The sequence below is a fragment of the Gorilla gorilla genome, chromosome 7, assembly GCF_029281585.2.
Source record: "Gorilla gorilla gorilla isolate KB3781 chromosome 7, NHGRI_mGorGor1-v2.1_pri, whole genome shotgun sequence".
Taxonomy (NCBI): Eukaryota; Metazoa; Chordata; class Mammalia; order Primates; family Hominidae; genus Gorilla; species Gorilla gorilla.
Genome location: NC_073231.2, coordinates 129,644,716 through 129,667,035, shown reverse-complemented (window position 1 = coordinate 129,667,035; position 22,320 = coordinate 129,644,716). Strand labels below are relative to the sequence as shown.

At 37.3% G+C, this 22,320-nt stretch overlaps 1 protein-coding gene across 1 annotated transcript in view; it reads right to left on the bottom strand.

The window, feature by feature from the left end:
• Positions 1-1,523: 1,523 nt before the first annotated feature.
• Positions 1,524-22,320, bottom strand: part of FAM91A1 (family with sequence similarity 91 member A1) — a 47,082-nt gene continuing 26,285 nt past the window's right edge. The window contains exons 16-24 of the mRNA XM_019032795.4: positions 18,771-18,919; positions 17,360-17,494; positions 17,129-17,242; positions 11,642-11,714; positions 10,749-10,898; positions 8,608-8,712; positions 7,956-8,079; positions 6,623-6,692; positions 1,524-4,451 (exon numbers count right to left, since the gene is read on the bottom strand). Of these exons, the coding sequence (XP_018888340.1) occupies positions 4,266-4,451; positions 6,623-6,692; positions 7,956-8,079; positions 8,608-8,712; positions 10,749-10,898; positions 11,642-11,714; positions 17,129-17,242; positions 17,360-17,494; positions 18,771-18,919 (1,106 nt within the window). The 3' untranslated portion in view covers positions 1,524-4,265. The remainder of the gene's footprint in view (positions 4,452-6,622; positions 6,693-7,955; positions 8,080-8,607; positions 8,713-10,748; positions 10,899-11,641; positions 11,715-17,128; positions 17,243-17,359; positions 17,495-18,770; positions 18,920-22,320) is intronic.

The window sequence follows — 22,320 nt, the reverse complement described above, 5'->3', positions numbered from 1 at the left end:
TGCAGGCTTGGGTACAGACTGCGGAGACTTCACTTCCCTCCCTAGATCCCAGAATTTCGTAGCTGTACTTAGAATGCCTAGAAAAGGAAGCTGAAGGCTCCCTCCTTGATGTCTCCCTTAACCTAGGAACAGCACAAATATCCCACATTGTACCATTATTACTGACATGTAACATTGCCTGCACCCATAGAACACCTGCAGATCCTAACAGCTGGGAGCACTAGAAACTAGAAAATATTGTAACCATCCATTAAATGGATGTTATAATTTTAAAAGAACATAGTTATAGCTTAAATGTTTTCACTTCTGAAATGTATCTAAATATCTATATGTAAACGTAATATAATCATTTGTTCATTCTTCTGTTTTAAATTTTTAATTGATTTTTTAGAGCTGAGGTCTCGCTATGTTGCCCAGGCTGGACTCAAACTCCTGGGCACAAAGGAGTTCTATCTTCAGCCTCCTGAGTAGCTGGGACTACAGGTGTATGCCATCATACCTGGTCTCATTCTCCTTTCTACTGACTTTTGGGTTGTTTCCAATGTTTTGCTACAATTACACACAATGCTGCTACTTGCCTCTTAAGACTTTCTTAGGATTAGAACTGCTGGGCCTCAGGATATGCAAATGCTCAACTTTACAAGATTGTGCCAAATTGTTTTCTACAGAGCTTGAACCAACTTATAACTCACCAGTAATAACAATTTATAGCTCTCTCAGCTCCGAGAGTCTCACACATGTGTATATCTGCGGTTCTTAGAGCTATCTTACGGTATATGCTTTGAATCAGTGACCAGCACATGGCGCTGCCTCTCCAGGTATTCTCCATAGCCGGAATACACAGGCCCAGCAATAGAAATGCGAGTACCCTACAGTGGAAAAACCTAGCAAACACCATCTTACCCAATAAAGAAACATCACCAGTGATACATATTGACATCATGTACCCTAAGATACGTTGTACTGGGGGGAAGGGCACATCACCTTTGTAGTACCCTTTCTGATAAAACGTAGCCTCAGTCTAATCACGAGGAAACATCAGACAAACCCACACTGAAGGATGTCTTACAAAATAACTGACCGGTACTCTTTCTAGTTTCAAGGTCATGAAAGACCGAGAAACTGTTATATTGGAGGAGACTAATGAGACACTGATAACTAAATACATGCGATGTGGTATCCTGGACTGGATCTTGACAACAAAAAGACATTAGTGGGAAAACTGGTAAAAGCCTAATCAAGTGTGCAGTTTAGAAAATACTAGCATCAGAGTTAACTTCTGAGTTTTCACAGACCTGCCATAGTTTACAGAAGGTGTCCACGCTAGGGGAAGCTCAGTGAAGGGTACAGGGAACATCTGACTATCTTTGCCAGTTTCTGTAAATCTGACATTACTACAAAATAATTAAGTTTTTTGTGGGTTTTTTTTTTTTTTTTTAAGTACAGGAAAGCCACAGCACCAAACCATGGTTGTATTTAAAATTAAGACAGGAACTTTCAGAAAATTAAACACATTTTCATAGTAACTTGATCAATACCACAGTTTATTTGTAAACATGTTATATGTGTCAATAATCAAATTGACAACACTTTATAGATTTCATTGTATAATATTAACATCCTAACAGAAAATGATCCACTGTACTCAGTTACAGTTTGGTATTTTGAAATCCTTAAATACAAATTGTATTTGAAACACTGAACACAAAAAAGAAACATGAATGGCAGAGAAAACTGAAAACAACAAGTAAAAGAAACCAATATTCCGCTCCCCTGAAAAAAAAACATAAAATCATCTGATTACATAATTTAAAAAAGAAACAAAGGAAATCAGATGACATTTTTTGATATAAAGTTGCATTTCTTCAAATCCATTTTAGAGGTGAAATTGTATCAATATTAAATTCTATGTCTTTTTTGATATTTGTTCTTTCTTTCCTCTTGGTTTCTAAAGAATGTTTGCCAGGGTTGAAATTACATTAAGGAAGCGGGAAAAAGAAAGGAAGGAACATGGTAAAAAGCCAAATGAAATTAACTATTTGCAAAATAATTGGACATAAATTTTTCATGAATCTTCTTTGGCAAATAACAAAGTCTGCATTTTAAATTTACCTTTTTGTTGAAATGGATCAATGCTCGTAAGATTTAAGAGATTACATGAGTTAATGTATAAGTAAAACAAAGCCAAATTCACAAAGCAAGGCGCACACATCAGCTTTTCACATTTTGCTAAAAGCTCTAAAAATGCACTCTCCCTCCTTAAGAGGACCAGAGGTCTTCAGCTCGAAATCAGATGATTACCCTTGCCTCATTCAACACAAGAAACCAGAGGGGACCCCATGGTTCTTCGGTACTTTCCCTAAAATTCATGATCACTATTAGGTTCTACTTCTTCCTCCTTTATCTCTCAAAGGAAATATAGCAGCAAATCACTCCCATATTTTAAGCTTTAAATTCACCAACAACTGGGTTCACTGCCAACAACTACAAATGTTCAATTCTTTATTAGTGTACTTGTCATTACAGTTGGTTTAGATGGTTAATATAGGAATAAATAAAATAACTACAGTTCAAACAAAGGAAATTAAAATGAGATTAAAGAGCCCTGATCAAAAAAAAAAAAAAATACTTACAACTTTCAGCTGAAAAACTGTAAAAGTTACATACATACATACCTAATGGTACTAGGAATGTACAATATCAATTATTGGAAAAATAAGTGAGTGACTCAGAGTCGTAAGAAATTATTCAATATTAGTATTTTTTCTTTTATAGACAAACATAACATACACATGGTTTCTACCTTCTGTAAGACAAAGTAGAAAACTAACCGTTACTGCATTTACCTCAAACACAGCACTGACTGTGCCACAGATAACATGGTCCAAAATATTCAATTCTATAGATAGGCCATGGTATTGAATGCATGGTTAAGTTTTAGGAAAGGCATATATTTCCTGAAGTATGTATGTTAAATACACAAATATCTATAAATAACAAAAAGTTACCAGCAAAAACGTTTAGGTTATAACATTCCCAAACTTCCTAACATTTTAAGTGTTTTAGATATATGTTGTCTGACCAGTTCGTTTGGTTACAGTTTTAAACTAGCAAACCATTACCCTGTAAGAGGAGCTAAACTAAACTATAACACTGCACAAACTTCCCAAGGAAGGTAACTTGAAAAGTCTAAAAAGTGATTCCAATTATTCTAATTAACATTTGAGATGCTAAAAGAATCAATGACTCAAGAAACACTTTGAAGTAATTCCATTTTTCTTTATCATTTTCTAAAAAAGTATTCACATAAATTTAAGATCCAGATTGCTTAAGAGTATGTCTTCAAAGTAGGTTTATCACTAAAGCATTCTGATCCAAAGACATAGTCTTAATGCTTCTAATACGTAATTCTAACCTAAAATCACAATCCTTGGTTTGAAAACATCAAAGCTAAGAAACACAAAAATAAATCAGGGTGAAAGTGTGCAGCAGCTATAGCTACAAGAGTGGAAAATAAATTCTATTTTTTCCATAAAGACTCTATGAAAATATAAAGCCCAAAGTCAGTGACAACAGAAGTCCACATATAAATGGTGTTTAAAAATAGAAAGTCTTCTAAAGCTTCTCATGAGATGTCAATGAATAGTCATAATCTTAAGACCTTATAAATCAAGGTTAAGTTATACACAACTATGCTGATTTACATACCTTCTACAATGTCCAACTGACATACATAATTTACAGACACCCATAGGAATTCATAATGCCCTATCATATCATCTCTCAATACTGGATGTTCATTGTTTTATAGTTTTACTACGTTAAGTACCAAGAAGCCTTTTCAGAGGAAGAGTTCCATCTCTTCCCTTGATCCCCCAAAGTATAGGTAACAAAATATAAAATTAAACAAGATTTATGTTTGATAAACTAACATATAAAATTACCATTGCAATTTTCATAGTGACTGCTTATAAACATAACAGTCATCATAAAGCCTATAAAGTATATACTTAGTTTTATAAAAGAAATGCAGATTGTCTCAAGGTAAAAAATACAGTGCTGGCTGCTAAAAAGCACTTTGTCGCAATAAGATGTGCAATAATGAGCAAAACTTCAGAAAACATGAATATGTTCCCCAACTTTTAATATTAGTTAAGCAAAAATTGCACTGCAGCAGCAGGATGCTTTTTAGTGGCTGACACTATAAAGCTAACGTTAAGAAAGAAAAAAGGCAGAAAGTGTGAGCAACAAATGGTGTAACCAAATTATTGCAAATGGAGATTAGCAATAAGAAGTGAGGAAGGTGACCGTCCACTCCATTCTGATAAGACACCATCTTTAAATATTAAGTTTTTTGCAGGAAGTGGAACACCCATGTCAGCATACGATGACTGTGAAAGCAAACTTGAAAAACTGGGCTCTGTGTGAATATCCAATATTGAAGCACCTTCCTAAAAGATCAAGAAACAAGAGAAATGATATTCAATACTTTACCAAAACCACTTAATATAACTAATGAGAAAGAGAGACCTTGATTACCTGAGAAGTGTTTATGGATTGCAAAGCAGTACAGGAGATGCAAAGATCTACACTGTGAGCCCAAAGCAATCAATGACAGGTATTAATATGTGCAAAAATGACTAACAACGTTAAACTGTAGTAAGTCCTTTTAAATAGAAATAAGAGGCTACGAGACTGTGGGAAAAGCAAAAGTTCATTTTTAGAAGACCTAACCTAACCCCAAAGTATTACCTAACAGAAGAAAAATCTCTAAAAAAAAAAAAAAAAAACTTACAAAGGCCAGGTGCAGTGGCTTGTGCGCCTGTAATCCCAGCACTCTGGGAGGCTGAGGCGGGTGAATCACTTGAGATCAGGAGTTCAAGACCAGCCTGGCCAACATGGTGAAACCTCTTCCTACTAAAAATACAAAAAAATCAGCTGGGTGTGGTGGCACATGCCTGTGATACCAGTTACTCAAGAGGCTGAGGCAGGAGAATGGCTTGAACCCAGGAGGCAAAGGTTGCAGTGAGCCGAGATCGTGCCACTGCACTCCAGCCTGGGCGACACAGCCAGACTCCATCTCGGGGAAAAAACACAACAAACAAACAAAAAAAATCTTACAAAACACTAAGCACCAGAATAATCCATCTACTCCACGCTTCTCAGATTCATATATTCTGCACAGACCTCTCCCCAGGACTCCATGCTCAAACATCCACCTATCTGACACTTCATTTCAGATGCTTCCCCATGCACTCTATACTCAGCATGCCCATCATTGAACTCTCAAATTTTCCCTCCCCTCTTCCTCCCCAGTCTTCTCTATTTCACGCATCCAGCTAGTCAAAAAACGTAAGAATCATTCATGACCCCTCCCCTCCCTTCCCTCCACAGCCCTAATCTTTTCCTCACATTTAATTCATCATCAAGTTTTATCAACCTATCTCCAAAATATATCCCAAATTAGTTTAATTTATTAATTCACTATGGCCAAGGCCTTCACTGCCACAACAGACAGCCCAGTATTGACAGAATTTTGAAATTTTTCCATTTATTGCCTCCTTACAAAATTTCCATTTTTGCCTATTTTTATAAAATAGTCCTTCAGAAATAACATCTCTCCCCTGTTTAAAAGTCTTTAATCATTTCTCTTTGCACTCAACGTAAAATACTAGTTCTCTAACACATGCCAGAAGGCCCTGCACACCGTGCTCCAGCCCTCTTCTTCAACCTCACCTCTTGCTTCTAACCCTCTTTCATGAAGTTTCTGCCACACTGGGCTTCATTTGTTTCTTTGTTCACTGGACATTTCCCAGACACAGGAAGTACAGACCTAAGCTCTGCCGGAATATTCTTTTCCAACTTTTTGGCTTCAGCTTACATATTATCCTGCACCTATTGAAATTAGGTCTACCTGCAGATTTCATCATAGTTGGCTTCTTCAAAGTACTTTTTAAAATCTTTTAGAACTTATATATCTTAATATTTATCTGATTATTGTCTCCCACAACATTCTCTAAGTTCCATTAGTATCTTACACATCACTGTTTCCACAGCACTCAGCAAAGAATCTGGCATAGGTCAGGGTCAAGCATTTACCAACTGAATGAATGAAGTAAAACTCCAAAATATTGATTTCATAACGTTGAATTAGATATTCTGAACAGAAATATTCTATTTTAAAAGTTTACCTATAAATCAAGTCTAGATATTCTTTCTTTCCTTGGGGATGGGGGGAAAACAAAAAGGCCAGAGCACTGGCCTTCGCTGCCACAACAGACAGCCCATCCCGGCAGTAGAGAATCGCTTTAGTTATTGGGAAGTGCGCTATAACCAAAAACTAACACCTAGCATGGCACACAGCCTATAAAAGACACTTAACACATTTCTGTTGAATAAAGCACTGGCACAGAACAAAGAGATCAAGCTTTGGTCTCCGAACACCTGGCCAGTGAAATGTGCAAGTCCATTAACTTCCTGAATCTCAATGTCTTCATTTGTACAATAAAATTAATGTTTATTTCATATCTTGCTGCTGTGGTGACTCAAAAACAAACATAGAAGTGTTGTGCATACTTAAAGCTCTGTACAAGTACCATTTGGACTTTTTGGTTTTTGTTACCTGGAATGAGTGAACAAAGTTAAGGACTTGCAGAGAGAGTTTTCTACTGGAATGTAAGAGGTTTTGAAGGCTGAAAAAAAAAGGCGAGAAACAGTTTAAAACAAACATAAAGGCAAGAATGAGTTTCTCATAAGAGTTTAATTTTAGCGATTTAAATGCATCTATATATCCTGGCCAATCACAAAACATCTTAAAAAACAATTTCAGTGTTTCTCATCAATGAAATTTTTGCTTGTTTTAATAATAGGGAGTAGTCATGCATTAAAAGTCCATTTTGAAATAAAATACATCGTGTAACTAAAATCAAAGTTATTGTTTTAAAAAAATTCAACTACTATAAACATAAATGTTAAATGAAAGAAAACTTTTCAAATGAAGATTTAGGCACTCTGAGGAATGACAACTATGACACAACCTTTAAACAACCAAAGTAATTGCAAAAGACAACCTGATAACAGATTAAACACACACCAACCTACCTAAATATTTTTCAAATATGTAAGTCAGTAAAAATTATAGTGGTAATCTTTAAAGTTCTATAGTATTTCCATTTTTTACTCATGTATATTATTTTGTTTTTAGAGAATAGATGTTGAAATTGTCAACTGAGTACTCTTCATTTTCTGATAAAAGCTACATTACACCATTTAAATGAATTATTGTCCAACTTCATTTTCTAAAATAAGAAGATCTTGACTTGTGGATTTCACCTCTCCAAGCCACCCATCATGACAATTAGATTCAATTATACTCTTTCCTGCTAACCCAGTTTGTCTCAGAACCTTTACAACATTGCCTCTTAGCAGCTACTCACAATGGATCAGAGCTGGTATATAAGATAAAACCTACATGTCATCTTTAAGGAGTAATATATATTCATTTTAGAAAATGTAGAAAGTGAAGAAAATTTTGCAAAGTCACCATAATTCCACCACAAAAACCAATCACTATTAATAGAATATAACACGAGTGTGTGTACGTTAGGAGTGAGAGAAATGCAGAGAAATTTTCTGTAGACATACATTTTTTAAAATCTAGGTTCATACTCCATATCAGCATGCCCATTTCACCACACCCTCACCTCACCTAGATTACTAAATAAATATAATCAAAACATGTGCCCAATATGTTTGCCTGTGACTAATTTCTGATCTAGTGAAATTTAATTTTGAAAAATATAGCAAAACCCGTAAACTAGCGATCTCTATTCAATCAACAAATATAAACAGAACAATTACTGTGCTCATGTGTGGAATAAAAGTAAGATATGGTAACTATTTGCTGACAGCTTAAAAATTGATATGAAAATATGACAGCGAATATAAACCCTCACCTCTCTTTTCTGCAAAGGCCATGTGCAGCAATTTTCCTACAAACTTTCCGGTTTAATTCGGAACTGAACAGTGGAATTCCAAAGCACAGCTCGAGAGGAACCCAATCTGCTTCTGTTGTGGCACCTAAGAAAGGATACATAAACTTATTTTTTTTATCATATATATCTACTTATGTATATATTACATATAACTGACAAGGGTTTCTTAACCTGAAGTTCATAGATTCCTCCTACCCCACTGATATCCACCAGTGGGCTTGGCAGGGGAGGGAGAAATTGAAGGGGGCCAGTTAATCTCTAAACAGGATAGGCATTTTTGGGGTATAAACATGTGTCTGAGAAGGTACATAGCTTTCATCCAATGTTCAAAGTAGTCATTTGCCCAAAAAAGAGTATTGCAAGACATCTGTAAGATGAGAGAATGAATCAAAACATTTACCACAGGAATAAGATTATTAATAAGTTATTTTCAAGTCATAATTTTATAATACTTGAATTATTTTTCTAAGTATGTAAAAAGGCTTCCTAGAAAACTCTTATTTAAAAGTCGTATGAATAATAAGAATAGACAAATGGCATGCAAATGCCTTAACATAAAAGTTAAACCTCAGAAATTAGTCTAATAAAATTGGAAAAAGTTTTAGCACCATACCAGAGGTTTGCTTTGTTGCTGAATCTATAGTTGCTTCCTCAATGACCATTTCAAATGACTCTGTACTCCCATTTACATCTGAGCCAGAAGCCAAATCAGGTTCTCCTTATAATTAAAGGGCATACACAATATTAGGATTCTAGCAGTTAGCAGAAGCTGCCAATAAATCAGTCCTAACATAGAAAAGACTTCAGACAATAGTAATGATGACAGAAAGAAAATGCATAATCCTTGGCTTAAATAAGTGGTTTTAAACAGGGGAGCAATTTTGATCCCCAAGGGACACGAATGAAGACAGGGATGCTATTCATATCTATGAATGCTAAACATCTGACCACACACAGGACAATCCTCCACAAAAAAGAGTTAGCCAGCTCAAACTGCACATAGTGCTGAGATTGAGAAACCCTGACCTAAAGAAACAAAATTCAAAAAGGAGGACCCAAGTTACTGAAGCCAATTGCACCCCTGTGGAAATATATAGTCTGATTATGTTATTACTCTTCAAAGTTCTTTTCTGACTCATTATCTTTCAGCACAGAAGATCCTCCAAGATCCCTTAGACCTTATCTACTTCTCTACTCTCATCTTCTACTACTGTCCAACAAATCCTTTCTTTTGGCCACAATGAACTACTGTTTTCTAATTCCCCTCTGCCTGAAAGGCTGCCACCCTCCAAAAACACATTATCTTTTGTCTACCTAACTCTTCAATTTTCAAAACTCAAACTTCACCTTCTCTAAGAGGCCTTCTCTGTGCTGTGTTAGCGCTTTATGCAGACCCCATCATAGTCAATAACACCACACTGTATACTGACTCACTCGTCTCCTCTCTAGGTTTTCATCCTTGGAACAACATTGTCTTTTTTCTTTCTTTTTTTTTTTTTTTTTGTAGAGACAGGGTCTTGCTCTATTGCCCGGACTGGTCTCAAACTGCTAGCCTCAAGCAATACTCCTGCTTTAGCCTCCCAGAGGACTGGAATTACAGGCGTGAGCCTGTACCTGGCCGTGCCTGGCCTGGTCTTATTAAATTGCTCCAGCACCTAAGCAGGTATTCCATAAATGTTTGTGGAATGAATGACATAAAAAAGGCGAGCTGTAGTAGACACGCTTTGAAATGACTGCTTAAGTCATAGCCCTCTTCTCTAGAAAATGCTCCTGCAATATTTGGCAGTCAACTATTTGGCCAAAGACAAATGAGATAGGAGTAAGTACCTATCTCAACCGGAGCCAATCCAATCTACTGGATGGCAAGTAATCAATCACATTTTCTCAGAATTTCAAACTAAGAGGCTCATGGAATACTGTCAATCAATGGGAGATAATGAAAGATCTCCCAGAGTCAATGGATAAGAACTGGCACCATGGCAACCCAAACCACATATATGCCAATATTATGCCAGAGCAGAAACAACTAGTAAGCATGAGAAGGTAATTTGAAAATGGAATTTCAAATTAAAAAAAAAAAAAAAGTAAGTGATATCTAAGGAAAATTAGCTATTGTCAATATGTAGGACAGACTGGAGATAGAAAGGAGAGGCCAGAAAGGCTAAGCAGGGAATGGTTGCAACAGCACACGTTTAAGGTTTAAAGTTCAAGACCCAGACAAGAAGAGCAGTCACAGAGAATTTAAAATGAAGAGAAAGGGGAAGAAATGGACATGAGAGACTTATCTAAAGCCTAATTCACAGAACTTGGAAACTAACTGAACATAGTGGAAAAAGGAAAGAATGAGACAAAGATAAGATTTTAGACCTAGATAATTAAGACAATGGTACCTTTTGACAGAAAAAGTTGAAAGGGAAAAACTATTAAGTCAATTTTGGAAACACTTGTATAAAGAGACGAGTTTTGAAATCATCACCCTATAAAGCTAACCTAATAAAGCCTAATAAACACAGATATGACAGTAGAGCACCCAAAAGTCCCAAACCATTCTGTACCCCAATCCTATTTTCTTCATTTGAACAACTGACATTTGTCCAAATGATGTTCCAAAATATTTCCTCGTGCTTCAGTGAAAGAATATTGAGTATTCAATAATTCAGCATCCCCACAAAGGTCTGCTGCTTTTCATATATTAACACTGTGTCAAACTCAAAACCAATTATCTTAATCCAAAGAATCCAACTATTGGCTAACCTCTCTCATCAGAAGCATCACTGAGTTTTCTATCTGCAAGTTGGCTGGAAGCATTCAACATGGTGACATATCCACAGAGATGCTGTAAGTCCACTCTGTTCCTCAGTATCTGCAATGCTTTATGAACACCCATATTAACACGAGTGAACTCTACAAACAGAACGGACATCACATTAATGAACAGTTTCTAATAACACAACGCCAACAGCTTAAACATACTTTATTAAACAACTCTTACAACTACTTTTATACTTTAATACATCATAATTGATTCCAAAAAAGAAATATATAAAGTTGTCATTCTTACTGAAACTAAAGCTAACAATGTACTAGAAATCACATGCCTAAATTATTTATATCTTAACTCAAGTTCTCATAAATATGTGAACTTATAAAAGAGAAAAATGCTCTATATTCAAATAAAGAGAAACCTCTTTTTTATAATTCACACAATAATCCCCCAAGGCAAAGGATCTACTAAGCAGTTTTTGAGATTTTGAAAATTTTAAGATCCTGTTGTCACTATCTGCATCTCCAGGTAAACAATTATTTTTTTCCTTAGACTTTATGAAGTATTAGACAGTTGTGTGAATGATAAAAAAGGAGAAACAGAGAAAAGTCTTCCATCTAGGCAGGTATCTACTTACTCTCTTTATTCCAAGACAGACTAGTAGTCTTTCAAAAATCCTAAATGGGTCTTATTCTAACAGTTCTTTGTGGATGGCAAAGCACATGACAAAAAACTACCTTTTGCCAACACTCTTTAGTAGCAAAGAACCTAGAACTTAAAAATTTCAAGAATTCATTTCCTGCCATGTTTTCCACCAAACTGTTGACATGAGTAATAATTTAAAAAAAAAAAAAAAAGTCAATAGATACAATTCAAAAGGTACCTCCTTGTAGTTCTGTTTCATCAAATGGAAATGGGACATGGACAGTTTCTCCTATCCCATGCAGACCATGCCCCTAAACATAAACAAAAGTTAAAAGGTATACAAGAAACCTTCATTTCCAATCACTGATATTCAAAAGTAAATAAGATTGTGTCATATCATGGTATATTCCATATTAATACCTCATCAAAATTCTTTCAACAATTTTCTATTTTTTCTTCAGCAAGCAGTGACAATCTTATGTGTATAATAATCTATACGGCAATGTTTCTCAAATTGAATGTATAGGCCAATGCAAAAAAAGGAGGCTAATTTAACAGACAAATCAGGTGTTAGCCAAGTGAAGAGTGAATGAGGAGGCCAGGTTTATTCACACAAAGGTTAGCTAGAGTTCTGAGAGGGAAAAGTGGTGGAAGAATCCCCATAATCACATAGCATACCACAGGCTAAGAATGCAAAACTCAAAAACCTGCCCTGAAATAAAATATATTCAGAATTACTTGCTACGATAAATAATTACATATAATTGGAAACAACCAAAATGTCCACCAACAGGGGACTGGTTAACTAAATAAGGAGACATATCTTCAATGGAGGTGCATAAATGAAAGAAAGCTATGACCTGCAATGGAAAGATCTCCAACTGCTAAATGGAAAAGGTAAGGGGCACATCTGTGTGCAGGTACTTGCATGTGCATAAAGACACTCGGGAAGGATACAGGAGAAATGAACAGATGAAATTATCTGATTTGGAGGAGAGATGGGGAGTGGAAACTTGATAGGGTTAGCAGGGGAGTGATACTTTTCTACCTATACCTCTTTTTTTTTTTTTAAGACAGAGTCTTGCTCTGTTACCCAGACTGGAGTGCAATGACACAATTTTGGCTCACTGCAATCTCCACCTCCCAGGTTCAAGCAATTCTCCTGCCTCAGCCTCCTGAGTAGCTGAGATTACAGGCACCCGCCACCACACCCGGCTAACTATTTTTTTGTATTTTTAGTAGAGACTGGATTTCTCCATGTTGGCCAGGCTCATCTTGAACTCCTGACCTCAGGTGATCCACCTGCCTCAGCCTCCCAAAGTACTGGGATTACAGGTATGAGCCACCGCGCCCGGGCTCTACACCTTTTAATAACGTTTTATTTTTAAATCATGTGAATGTACTATTAGTTCAAAAATTAAATTTAAAAAATCTGAGTCTACCCACTTCACTCTCATGTTACAAATGATAATTCAGTTTCATCTATCACATTCAATTAACATTGTTCATTTGAGTTTTGTTTTAAAGCTTTGCTTATATTTAATTCCAAAATTTGATTTGAACTTGTAGTTGTGTAATAACAAGAAGCATGAAGAACTTAACACTATGTCTACATGTATTTAGAACTGTTACAATAGAAATTTAATACTGAGGATCTCCAAATTTTTCCCTTTAAGAGAGACCCATACATTATTCAAATTCAAGAAACCCTGATATATCCAAAGGAAAGCATACTCTTTTTGTTGTTTCATATAACTATTTAAATATATTTCTGAGAGCTCTCTTTTATTTCCTAAACCAGATGGCTGCAATAAATTATGGTTTTAACCAAAAATCTTAATTTGTAACACGTTTAAATTCCAATAAGGTAAATTTATTTCTATCAAATTTAATTAAAAAGGCATTTTTCTTTAGCAAAAGCAAAACTCCTTAACAAACACTTTTAAAACAGTACTGTCAGCCTGGTGCGGTGGCTCACACCTGTAATCCCAGCACTTTTGGAGGTCAAGGCGGGCGGATCACTTGAGCCCAAGAGTTTGAGACCAGCCTGGGCAACATGGTGAAACCCTGTCTCTATAAAAAATTAGCCAGGCATGGTGGCGTGAGCTTGTAGTCCCAGCTACTCTGGAGGCTAAGGCAGGAGGATCTCTTGCGCCCGGGGGAAGTCGAGGCTGCAGTGAGCTGTGATCATGCCACGGACTTCAGCCTGGGTGACAGAGTGAGACCGTGTCTCAAAACAATAAATAAATAAAAACAGGTACTGTCTGCTGATTTGTTTTTCTATCCATATTTTGCACTAGCCCCCACCCAAAAAAAAAAAAAAAACCTAACTTAGCTTGATCTACAGAGTACCACCTACAGAAAAGACCTTGGCAACCACCTCTCTCATTTTACTTTATTCAAGAAAGATTTGTTACTATAAATTAGGACAGGGTTTCACTATGTTATCCAAGTTGGTCTCCAACTTCTGGGCTCAAGCAATTCACCTCAGCCTTCCAAAGTGCTGGAATTACAGGCGTGAGCCACTGCACCCAGCCACCCTTCATTTTAAAGGTAAGGAAAACTGAAGCTCATGGAATCACCCATTGTTCCTTCACTCTACTTCTACTGCCACTACCAACACGATAACGTTTTCTGAGATCTTCCTATGTGCTAAACACAGTGCTCAAGTCATTCTTTTCAAAAACTTTAAAAAGATGGGACCTTTATCTCCAGTTTATAGGTAAAGACACTGAAGTTCAAAAAGGTATTTAACTTGTCTAAGATTACTAGTAAATGATGGAATCAAGATCTCAGTTTAGGCAGTCTGACTTAAGTCCATGTCTAGCCCATTCTATGATGCTATCTCCCACGACCACCCCATACTATATATCTTCCCTGGCTAATTTCATCCTCTCATGGTTTCAACTACCATCTACCAGCTGATGCTGACACTTAATCACTCTTGTCTAACCTCTCATTTGAATTTCAGAATATTTCCAATTACCACAGGCACCATACAAACACAACACATCATCTGCCCCATAAATGTGCTCTTCCTCCCGTGTTCCCTAGAGTAGTGGTATCACCACCTCCCATGATATCACTTCCTCCCATGTTCCCTAGAGTAGTGGTATCACCACCTCCCGTGATATCACTTCCTCCCGTGTTCCCTAGAGTAGTGATATCACCACCTCCTGTGATGTCACTTCCTCCTATGTTCCCCTACAGTAGTGGTATCACCACCCTTCTACCTTCACAAGTCAAATACCCCAGAATCTTTCTTCCCTCTTCCCATCTCTCTCAGATATCTCATCAATTCTATTAATCGTATATTTGTAGTAGTTCTTAAATCCATTTTTCCTTTCAATTCTTATTACCATGTCCTTGATCCGGGCTATCTTTATCTCTTATCTAAACTACTACACACAGTCCTAACTGGTCTTCTTGCTTCAGGTGTCTCCCCACTCCCTCCCATTCTCAATATCATCCCAAGGTTGATTCCTGAAACAAATTTGACCATGTTAATCCCTGTTACCCCCCTGTAATTGCTACCATCAATCTACAGGTCAACTTCTCAGTTCCACGGCAGGACACTCAAGGCAGGCGGCACTGCAGGGCCGGCCTACTTCTCCAGACTTGTCTCTGACCGCAACCCCCTCACACTCCAACTCACCCCTCAAAAATAATGAACAGCTTATTGACCCTGGCATGTTATGTCACTTCATATTCTTATTTATTTATTCCACAAACACTAACTGGACAACTACTATGACCCAAGCACCGTGCTGGGCACTAGAAAAATAGCAGCAAAGAAAAAAGAAAAAAAAAAAATCCTTGCCCAGAGATTTAATCATGCTGACCCCTACTACCTCGCTTCTTTTAAGTCATCCTTTTGTATTCAGCCTGGGTCTCACTTTCTCTAAGGAACCTCCCCTAAGCCCTTCTCCTTGCCCCAAGGCTGGACTGGATAGTTCTTTTTAAGTCTTCCACTATATGTAATTCTATTCGATAAACTGAAACTGAGTGCTTATGCAGCTTTTCCCACCATCCTTAAATTCCTTGAAGGTGAGGGGCCCTGTCTTATTTGCATATTCATGTTAATTTGCGCAAAATATGCACATTCAATTGTTAGATGAACTGACGAAATCTTTACGGAGAACCTATTATGTGCCAGAAAGTGTGCTACACATTTGACACGTACATTTTCATTTCATTCTCTCAATTCTATGAGCATAAACTGCTTACCTTACCACTAGCGGCCATTATTATGTTTGTTATTATACAATAGATATTGCCATCTCCATTTTATAGGTGGGAAATAAAGTATAAGGTTTATCATGAAAATGTCACACAGCCCAATAAGCACATGCAAAGAAGCTCAACATTATTAGTCTTCGGGAAAATGTAAATCGAAACTATAATGAGATACCATTCCACACCCCCTAAGGTGGTTATCATCAAAAAGCCACATAATATCAAGTGCCCGTGAGAATGTAAAATGATGCAGCCACTTTGCAAGACAGTCTGGCAGTTCCTTAAATGCTTAAACATGGAATTACCATATGACCCAGTAATTCTATCCCTATACATATATAGCCAAGAGAAATAAAAACGTATGTCCACAGAAAAACTTGTACACAAATGTTTATGACAGCATTCTTCATAATGGCCAAAAGGTGAAAACAACCCACATGTCCATCAACTGATGGAGGAATAAACAAAATGTGGCATATCCATAAAATGGAACATTATTTGGCCTCAAAAAGGAATGAAGTATTGATACTATGACAACATGATGAACCTTGAAAACATTATGTTAAATGAAGGAAGCCAGTCACAAAAGACCACATATTATATATGATTCCATTCACATAAATGCCCAGATTCGGCAAATCTGTAGAGACAACAAGTAGATTAGTGTTGCTTAAGACTAGGGGGAAGGAGACGAGTAGTGGGGAGAAAATAGAAGAGTGATCACTAAAGGATACAGGGTTTCTTTTTAAGGTAATGAAATGTTCTAAAATTGAGTGTGGTGATGGCTGTACATATCTGTGAACACACTAAAACCCACTTAACTGCACAATTTAAATTGGTGAATTGTACAGTATGTGAATTATATACTCAATACAATAGTCCCCTTTTATGTGAGGTTTTGCTTTCCATGGTTTTAGTTATCATCTGTGGTCAACCAAGGTCTGAAAATAGGTGAGTATAGTATAACGAGGTATTTTGAGAGAGACCACATTCATATAACTTGTATTACAGTATGCTATTTTCTTATTAGTAATTGTTGTTAATCTCTAGTAAGAGATGTCTAATTTATAAATGAAACTTTATCCCAGGTATTTATATATATATATATACATATAGGAAAACACGTACTATATATAGGGTTGGCTACCACTGGTGGTTTCAGGCAACCCCTGGGGGTCTTGGAACATATTCCCCACAGATGGGGAAACTACTGTAAAGCTATTATTTAAAAAAAAATAAAAAAAAATCATGGTCACGCAGCAAGCAGGTGAAGCTGCAATGCAAACCTGGGTCTAACTTCAAAGTTCATGTTATTTCTACCACTCCCACACTGCCAAACGGCCAGGACTAAAATCCATATCTCTGATTTTTTACATTTCAACTTTATAAATTTCAAATGACTGACATTTTATTGCAACTCAATATACAAAGCTAGAAAAATTATCAACTTTATAATAAAAAGACAAAATTTCAAATAAGATAAATGTACCTGAATTAAAACTGCAGAATGTGTTAGAGCATCATTCAACATCGTGAGCACATTTGAGGTAGGAACTACTCCAGGATCATGACCCCAAGATGTTATTAGCAATCGATCATAACTCTATTGAAAAGAAATTAACAGGTAAAATGGCATTCAGAAATAAGGAAAATATTAAGAAGTTATCTAGCATACTGCTCACACACACATAAAAAAACCACCCAAACCTCCCACACATACCTGAAATATATCTGGCAGTTTTCGAAGTCTTGTACCTTTGGACAATAAAAGGGATGGTGGTCCTTGTCCAGTGATATGATAAATGTACAGTTTAAACCAGACAGAGCTGACTTCTGGGATAGCTGGTCCAATATGCTACAATCATAAAACAGTTACGATAAAGTTAAAGTGTTACATAAGTGACCGAGAACAGTCTTATAAACAGCAAATCCCTTCACATAAATGTTAACCGCAACTATCCTCAAGAAAATAACTTTAAATGTTTCATTAAAATAGTTTCAATCTTATACTGGAATTAAGAAATTATGTCTTGTCACTGCAATTAAGAGAATGCACTCTGGAGAAGACTGCCTAGTTTGGAATCTTGGTTTTACCCTTCCAGCCATATCACCTCAGGAAGGTTACTTAAGCTCTCTGTGCCTCATTTTGCTCAATCTATAAAATAGCAATAAAGAATCTACCTCAAGAGGATGTTGTAAGGTTGTTCAAAAAGCTTAAAACAGTGCTTGGAATATAATAAGCTCGATATTAAAGTATTAGCTATTATTATCATTAATCACATACAATTTTCACAAGAGGAATCGCCCACCCTTCCATCCATTTTACCATTTATTCAGTAGTTCATGGATTCCTACCATGTCTGGAGGTTGTGTTAAAGAATAGGAGAGGTTGGGGGGTGTGCACAGAGAATTATTTTAAAAAGGTTAGTTAGATGCAAATCTCTTGTTGAATACTAAGGACAAAATTGGTGTGAAGACAGGATGCTCATTGAGGCAGCTAGAACATAGGCAAATTACCTGTGTACAAGAATCCCTTCCTTTCTGCTACATCATTAAACCCTGCATTGTCTAGGAACCCAGGTAAGATGCAGCACTGAAGAACAGCAACATAATCCCCACTCTGAAAATGGCACAGGCCACAACTTCCTTGTTAAGTATACAAATGAATACAACTGATATATATATATTTTTTAAGTAAAAGTCCAGAAGGAATTTTCACATATAAATTATACAGTTCACCAGAGTTCTAGCTTTCAAGCACCATCTTTTCTTCTCGGCTTATTCAGAATCACAGCCCCACTTCAAAGACATTTAACTTTTCCTAATTAAATTTATCTTATCCCTCAAAATGATGCCAGCTTCCTTTCTGGAGCATCCTAAAACATTCTCTTTAAAATATTCTGTACATGAATAAATTTTAATCTAATGTGTCACAAGTCACTAGGTGATACTTATATAAAATATACCAATTACACTCCACAAATTGAACATATCATCTTACAAAGGCATAAAATACAAAATTGCTTTCTATGATTCAGTGATTTTAATAGTTGGTATCTGCAGATAGAGAAGAAAACAAAACTGATGGGACTCATGACACTACCAAGTGGATCTTCCAAGTAGGTCTTTACCTGAGGGGTGCAGCTGCTGACAGGCCGGATTTCATTGGTGAGGGGAGCCATGGAAACAAGCAGCGTGTAATTTTTGTTTAGAACTCTGCTGCAAGTTGCAGGGTCCAAACCAAGAAGGCTTTCACAGCGTAAGAGATCCAGAGGAAAACCTGAGTTATGATCAAGCACACACACAGAATAAAAGACAGAGTGTGAAACAAAAATGTTGAAGATGCAATATTGATAACTGACTTAAGATTTTAAATTTTCTTTTTAAGGTAAAGTAACTGTATTAAGAAGTACCAAATTTCCTAGGAGACCACCAAGACACTTTGAGATGCAAAGCTAAAATGTTTTATTCTTTGGTCTAGACAGATAATCATCTACTTCAGGTTACTTTTTACTGCAACAAGATGTACTTGTTTTACCGTACTTCCTCTCTCCATCTGGAGCCACTCTACAACAGTGGCATACCGTTGACCCTTGAACAGAGAAGTTACAGATGCTGACGCCGTGCACAGTCAAAAATCTGTATATAACTTCAGACTTCCCAATGACTTAACTACTAATAGCCTACTGCTGACTCGAAGCCTTACCAATAATACGAACAGTTGATTAATACATATTTTATATGTTATATGTACTATATGCTATATTCTTACAATAAAGCTAGAAAAAAAATCATAAGGAAGAAAAAATATATTACTATTAAGTGGAAGTGGATCATCATAAAGGTCTTCTTCCTCATCTTCACAGTAAATAGGCTGAAGAGGAGGAGGAAGAGGAAGGACGGGGCTTGTTGTCTCCAAGGTGACAGAGGCAGAAGAGGTGGAAGGGGAGGCAGGAGAGGCAGGCATGATGGGTGTAACTTTACACACTGTAAACACACTGTAAGTTCCATCTAACTTTCTTGTTTCTTAATGTATCTAAAAATGTCTCTATACAGTACCAATCCTTCTTCCGCCATCTGCTTTAGCTGCAGTGTCTGTATCATAGAAGAGTGCACATAAGTCAAAAGCAGTCTTGAATAATCAGAATCCTGCCAGACGGTCTAATGTCAATTTATTTTCTGGCACTGCTTTTTCTATGTCTTCCTCATTGTCTGGCACTCATTTGGAAGCACCCATCTCCATCAAGGTGTCTATCTATTAGCTCTTGAATTTCTTCAAGGCCCATATCTTTTTTTATTTATTTATTTTTTTGAGACGCAGTCTCACTCTGTCGACAGGCTGGAGTGCAATGGCGCCATCTCGGCTCACTGCAACCTCTGCCTACCAGGTTCAAGTGATTCTCCTGCCTCAGCCTCCCAAACAGCTGGGACGACAAGCGTGCACCACCACACCCAGGTAATTTTTGTATTTTTAGTAGAGACAGGTTTCACCATGTTGGCCAGGATGGTCTTGATCTCCTAACCTCGTTATCTGCCCACCTCGGCCTCCCAAAGCGTTGGGATTACAGGCATGAGTCACCGCGCCCAGCCAAGACCCATATCTTAAAACACTTCAGGCCAGGCACAGTGGATCATGCCTGTAATCCCAGTACTCTGGGAGGCCGAAGTGGGCAGACCACGAGGTCAGGAGATCGAGACCATCCTGGTCAACATGGCGAAACCCCATCTCTACTAAAATACAAAAAGTTAGCCAGGCATGGTAGCACGTACCCATAGTCCCAGCTACTCGGGAGGCTGAGGCAGGGGAATCGGTTGACCCGGGAGGCGGAGGTCACAGTGAGCCGAGATTGTGCCACTGCACTCCAGCCTGGCAACAGAGCAAGACTCCATCTCAAAAAAACAAAAAAAAAAGCCCTTCACTCCCTACCTTTTAGCCATATCCAAAATCTCTTTCATTATTTCCTAGATTAGCTCTGTTGTAAATCCTGTGAAGTCAGGTACAACATCTAGACAGTTTTCTCCAGCAGAAATTTATTATTTTAGGCTTGATGGCTTTCACAGCTTTTTCTAAAACAATGATGGTATCTTCAGTGGTGTAATTCTTCCAGACTTTCATAAGGTTCTATTAGAGTTCTCTTCCATAGAGCAGACAATCCTTTCTATAGAATACTGTGTATAAAAAGCCTTAAAGGTCATTATAAACCCCTGATTTAGAGGCTGAATCAGAGACACATGTTTGGGGGCAAGTAGATCACTTCAATGCCTTCAGTGTTGAACACATGCGGGTTCTGCGTGGGTTAACCAGGACCGCTGTCCAGTACCAAAAGAACTTTAAAAGGCAGTCCCTTACTGGCAAGGTACTTCCTGACTTCAGGGAAAAAACATCAAAGGAACCAGTCCAGAAAAAGTGTTCTTGTTGCCCAGGCCCTTCTGCTGTATAGCCAAAAGACTGGCAGCTGGCATTTATCTTTTCCCTTCAAGGCTCAGCAGCTTTATAGATAAGCGCAGTCCTGACCAGAAACCTGACTACATTTGCACAAAACAGTAGTAAGCCTGCCCCTTCCTGCCTTAAATCCTGGTGCTCATTTCTCTTCCTTACTAATAAATGGCATTTTTTTCCAGAATAGGACACTTTCGCATGCATTAAAGACCTCTTCAGGCAGATATCCTTTCTCCTCAATGATTTTCTTAATGGTATCTGTATTACTCCGTTCTTGCATTGCTATAAAGAAATACCTCCGACTGCGTAATTTATGAAGAAAATAGGTTTAATTGGCTCATGGTTCTGCAGGCTGTACAGGAAGCAGAGTGGCCTCTGCTTCTGAGGAGGCCTTAGGAAGCTCACAATCATGGCAGAAGGTGAAAGGGAAGCAGGCACATCTTAACATGGCCGGAGCAGGAGGAAGAGAGAGATGGGGAAGATGCACACACTTTTACAGATCCCGTGAGAACTCACGATCATGATGACAGCTGTAAAGGGCGGGGGAGGGGGGGGGTGTGTGTGTGTTAAACCATGAGAAACTGCCCCCATGATCCAACAACCTCCCTCCAACATTGGAGATTACAATTAGACATGAGATTTGGGTGGGGACACACACACACAGATCAAAACATATTCGCATCTGGGAACTCATCTGCTGCCTCTCGGTCAACAGAAACTGCTTCTCCTGCTATCTTAACATTTTTTAAGCCAAACCTCTTAAAATGATTAAACCATCCTTTGCTAGCATTAAATTCTCCAGCTTAAGAGAATATTATCTTTCATTTGCTTTGTCATAATGACTTTGCTTTTTCTCAAGTCATATTAGTCTATAGGTATGCCTTTCTTATAGCAATCCTGCACCCACATAAAAGCTGCATTTTCAATATGAGAAAAAGAAAGTATTTTGCAAAAAGTGCAATGTTTTCATGCCTGTTGGCACAGATGTAAAAACAGCTTCATAAGTTTCCTTCTCTTATTTAACAATCGTCTTTTACACTGGATTTACCTATCTTGAAATGATGGGCAACTGCAGCTGCAGATCTCAATCTGCAGTACATACCACGCAATTCAACTTTTTCTTGTAATGTTACTTTTCTCCACTTCTTGGGAGAATTTCCAGCATCACTAGTGGCTCTCTGTATGGCTCCCCTAGTGTTATTTGAGGTTTATGGTACTGCACTAAATCAATGAAAAATATG